At 28.9% G+C, this 4,806-nt stretch overlaps 1 protein-coding gene across 2 annotated transcripts in view; it reads right to left on the reverse strand.

The window, feature by feature from the left end:
• Positions 1 to 3,528: 3,528 nt before the first annotated feature.
• Positions 3,529 to 4,806, reverse strand: part of LOC108765910 (retinol dehydrogenase 11-like) — a 5,405-nt gene continuing 4,127 nt past the window's right edge. For both annotated transcript variants that reach the window (XM_018514816.1, XM_018514807.1), the window contains one exon: positions 3,529 to 3,676. In XM_018514816.1, the coding sequence (XP_018370318.1) occupies positions 3,529 to 3,676 (148 nt within the window). The remainder of the gene's footprint in view (positions 3,677 to 4,806) is intronic.

Consider the following 4,806-nt stretch of genomic DNA (forward strand, 5'->3'; position numbering starts at 1 on the left):
ACCCCATTTTTTAAAAATTGTTTAAAAATACTTATTAAGCGGAACTCTTGTTATAAATTATATAGAACTCTTTGTCTCGTCAAAAAGAAACGGGAACTCTATTCAGAACTCCTGAGTACTATAGTTGGGGTGCTAACTTCACATACCCAAAGTCATCTCCTTTTCATATTTTCGACAGTAAATGACACTCGTTTATTGCTGTCATTTTCCGATTTATTTATCTATAGTTTCATTAGCACTGTATTATATGTCGACATTTCACTGATAGTTACTTTAATACTTTAATAAGTTACTTTTAAATTAAAAGTATATAAAAATATAAAACAGGCCGCTTGACGTGTAAACGTCATTGCGTATATATTCATGTCATTATCAAATTCGCGATTTTAGCCAAATATATACGCAATGACGTTCACACGTCAAACGGTCAAGCAGCTCTTTTTAAATTTTTATACAATTTAGATTAAAATTACTCAGAAACTAAAGCCGTAATCAAAAATCTAAAAACACTTTTATTATATGTCATCGATATCTTTCGATTGTGACCAGTCCGAATAAAATTGCAGCCGATACCGAGATCTGGAGATCGTTTCCCAAAAAAAGGACCATTTCAGCTTTTCAATTTTTTCGTACGTGTAACATATATGTATAAACCGTTTTGTCCATTAAGCTGTTGTTCACAATGCCTCCATAGAATTCTAATTTTAATATCAAATTAAAGTAAAATTAGCAACGAAAGTGAACCTTGCGTATTTGATTAATTATGATCCTTAATCTCTATAATAGTATCTATAATATATACAATAATTTCAAGTCCCGGCTGAGGTAATATTTTTCGCAATAAATTTATTAACAGTTTTAACATATTAACATCTTTATAATATATGATGCTTGATGGTAGCATCAAATTATTAAATTGCTTGTCAATTTAATTCGCGATTACTAGAGTAGTTTTAATTGCGTTTATTTAGTCCGGAAAAATAATTCGGCGCGCAGTTTGAAAAAGACTACAAAGCTTCGACCGTAATAGGCATTTTAAATTTCTAGTATTGATTATGTTTCTCACATATACGGTCTAAAATAAAGATATTGTTTACAATAGTATATGTTATATGTTGCAAGAAAATATATATTCTTTTTGCAACTGGCGCAATTTAAAGATTTTATTTTATTTTTTTTTTAATGTAAACGTATTTTATATGTAAACGTATTACTGAGGGGTAATTTATAATAAAAAATTAACACAATATTACCACTTGAATTATATTATTTATGTAACGGTTTTTTTTTTGAATTTATGTAATAGGTTTTTATGGGAGATACATGCACACTTGGCGCTTTTTTTTTACCTTTTTGTAAAAAGGTAATTTTGTTATAATGTAAGACATAAGAATTAAATACAAATTATCATGATTTTTTTCTAAAACAAAAATAGTAGAAAATTATCCCTTTAATTATTTTTTATGTTTCCACATTACTATTATTATTTCTATATTACACTAAAAAGTAATTTTACAAAAGAAAAAAGGATGTATGAACATGTATGGACATATTTTATATATGTACAATTATACATGTTTATGAATATTTATGCATGTTTATGTATGTTAATACATATTTATACATATTCATGCACAAAAAAATGTTTACCGGGTCCTCATGAATTTAATATATCACATATGCACTTAATAAAAATAATATATTTAATACGTGAAAATCTGTTATCGAATGATCCACTAATAATGCCCTGCATCTAAATCCTTCTAAATCATCCTTGCTGATTGTCGGTTCCTCAACATTGCTCAGTCTCGTATTCAGTCCTTCAACATTTCTCTTAATTTTATTCCAATTCCTCGCTCCTCCTCTATTAAGATTCTTAGTGTCCATGTTGACTCTCCATAGTCATTCGAGTCACACATGGCTACTTATTGCGTAAATACGACTATATATCTCCGTATTACCAGGGGTGTGGCTAGCTTAAGATTTGGCAACGTTTTATTCTCCACCTGTGCTGTCTTGTATTTTCTCTCCTTCGCTCCAATACTCCTCTATATCTGCGACGTCTTCTTCAGTTGAACTCTGAACATCATTCTTCTTTTAACCCTCTTGTCACCAGATACCAAGATTATACTTATTCTTCCCCATATATCGGTCCACTAAGTTCCGTGCCGCTTTCTCCTACACCTCAGTCAAATATTTTAATTCCCTTCCTGATTCAATAAAAAACCTCCCCCTCTCTGTCCTCCTTTCGTTCCCTCACGTTTTATCGCGCCACTCACAGTATTTAAACGAGACTGATGTAATTGGTGTGTTTGCGGGTGTATGCGCGTGTGTGTATGTGTGTGAGCGTATGAGTGTGTGTATGATTTCAGCTATTGGTTTATCTCTTATTGCATTGTTATCTTATTCTGAATTTGTCACTGGTAGGCTTTGTAACAGTAATTTTGCTAACGCCTAACCATTTGCAAGCTACTATTGTTTATTGTATTTATATTTATGTTAACTATAGTCTATTGTATCATGTTTTGTGTCTATTATTTTGTTAACATGTAGTCTTTTTCATATAGCTTTGCACACACACAATAAATTAAATTAAACTAAATTAAATTAAATTAAATTAAAATTAAATCTCCTTAATCTTCTGAATATTGAGCCCATCAAAATAAAACTTTTGCATTCAACATACGACGTGATATAGTTAATTCAACAGCTCCACCGACGCGTATGCATTAGAAAAGCGGCCCGTATACCATCACTGCTACTGGCTCGTTTTCTCCCCACTCCATTCATTTGTGGATGTATCAAGATTGATAGATTGGCTTTTAGAGATTATTCCTATCATTTTTATTTTTGATGTAAAAATGAAAATAAACAATTTTTAATAGTTTTATCCTTACAGTTCAGCTGTTTTTATTTTTTATGTAATACGGAACATCAGCGTGTATGTGTGCCTTCCAGGTACTGGACAGTAATTATGTCATCTTCGTTTGACATTGGCAATCAAGGACGTAATGATCCATTGTGTCACACCGTGTCACTAGGAAGGCACACTGTGATAATTAGTACTATACAATAAAACATATAAACTTTTTTATATGTTAGTAAGAGATAATAAAAAAATGAACAACTTTTTTCTTCATAAAATAAAATACTGTTTATTCATTATTAGTATTTGCACTCTAAAAAATATCGGTACGAATTTAACACCATGCGATGTCTATATAATTCTCACTGTAATGTTAATATTAACATCAACATGATAAGAATTATATATAGACATTGCATGACGTTAAATCCATACTGATATTTTTTAGAGAGTGGATATTTTTCACAGTTTTTTTTATTTTAAAGCAAGAGTTTAAGATACATGAATTGAATGATGATATACTTATACATTTATTGGAATAACTTTTGTCTTTAGTATCTTTTTTTATTAAACATTTTATTTATTGAAAATTAAAATAAAATAATATAAAGTATATTAAAAATTCCTACAATATAAATCTCTTAAAAATTAAAAACAAATTTTTAAAGCATTTTACGTGAAACGGTTTCCAAAAATCTGGTAAAATCTTCTTCTGGTTCCAGATGTAAAAGATGACAGGATGCATTCCACAATTTTCTAGCATATTGACGATTGTTTGCATTTCGAGACGGAGCAGCAACATGGCAATTTCTATATATAAACATTAATGAAAGAAAGTTAATATGGAATTAAATATATATTATATTCTACATAAAATTGAGGGGCTAGATTTTATAAGGGGATACGCGTGGATTTCGCAGGATAAGTATTGTCCGCTATAGGACTAATTTTGGATGTCGCTCTAATTTCAATTTTGACGACTGATTCTTGTAGAGAATTTCATAGCGTATCTTTTTTGTCATTAAACCAAATTTGGAATTTTTTTTGTTTTCAAGTTATAAACAAAAAAAGTAATTTTTTTAATGAAAAGATTTCAATAAGTTTTTGTGTTTAATTCGCCATATCTCAGCCAAATATGAATTTTTCTTTGACATTTTAACAGGGTAAACTTCAACATGTTTCTTGAAATATAAAGCATATAAAAAATTTTCGAAACATTTCACAGCCAAATGCTGAATTTTTTAAAATATTCCTCTCGAATTCGTAGTTTTATTCATTCGATCACAAAAGTTATCATACGAATTTTCGATTTATCAACTTTTACCGATACTACAATTTTGTTTATTAGTTAAGGAAGTTTTTTGGAAAGTTTTAGCTCTTTAAATATTATGGTTATAAGGTAATAACTATTTATACGTCGATCCGATTACGTAGCACGCTGTGCGCAATGCGAAAGTTCGAGCCGTTCGTTTCCGCGAAACAAGGGTATCAATAATGTACCAAAACATATATATTTAAGGGCTCCCAAAATCTTTTTCAACTTCTTAATTGTTACAGTTACAAAATAAGAATTAGAGTATCATATCAATAAAAATTGTCAATAAAAATTGATCACAAAGCGTATTTTTAATCCATTAGCGAATATAAACATACTCCTTTCCGTTGTATGTAATGAGATACTATTCTACGAAATGTAAATACACAAAAAACGAAGTGAGTACATTTTTTTACATAATAGCAAATATTCATCATTTTATTTATTGAATTAATTCATACATTGTACAGAATTATAATATGAAATCCATATATAATTACAATAAAACACTTATATTATTGAAATTGCACAAAAATTTTTATTAACGTAAGACAACAAGTACTAAAAAGCTGTTTTTGTAATAAAAATAAAAATTTATCTAAAAATATATATGTATAAATATATT

The sequence above is a fragment of the Trachymyrmex cornetzi genome, unplaced genomic scaffold (assembly GCF_001594075.2).
Source record: "Trachymyrmex cornetzi isolate Tcor2-1 unplaced genomic scaffold, Tcor1.1 scaffold117, whole genome shotgun sequence".
Classification (NCBI taxonomy): domain Eukaryota; kingdom Metazoa; phylum Arthropoda; class Insecta; order Hymenoptera; family Formicidae; genus Trachymyrmex; species Trachymyrmex cornetzi.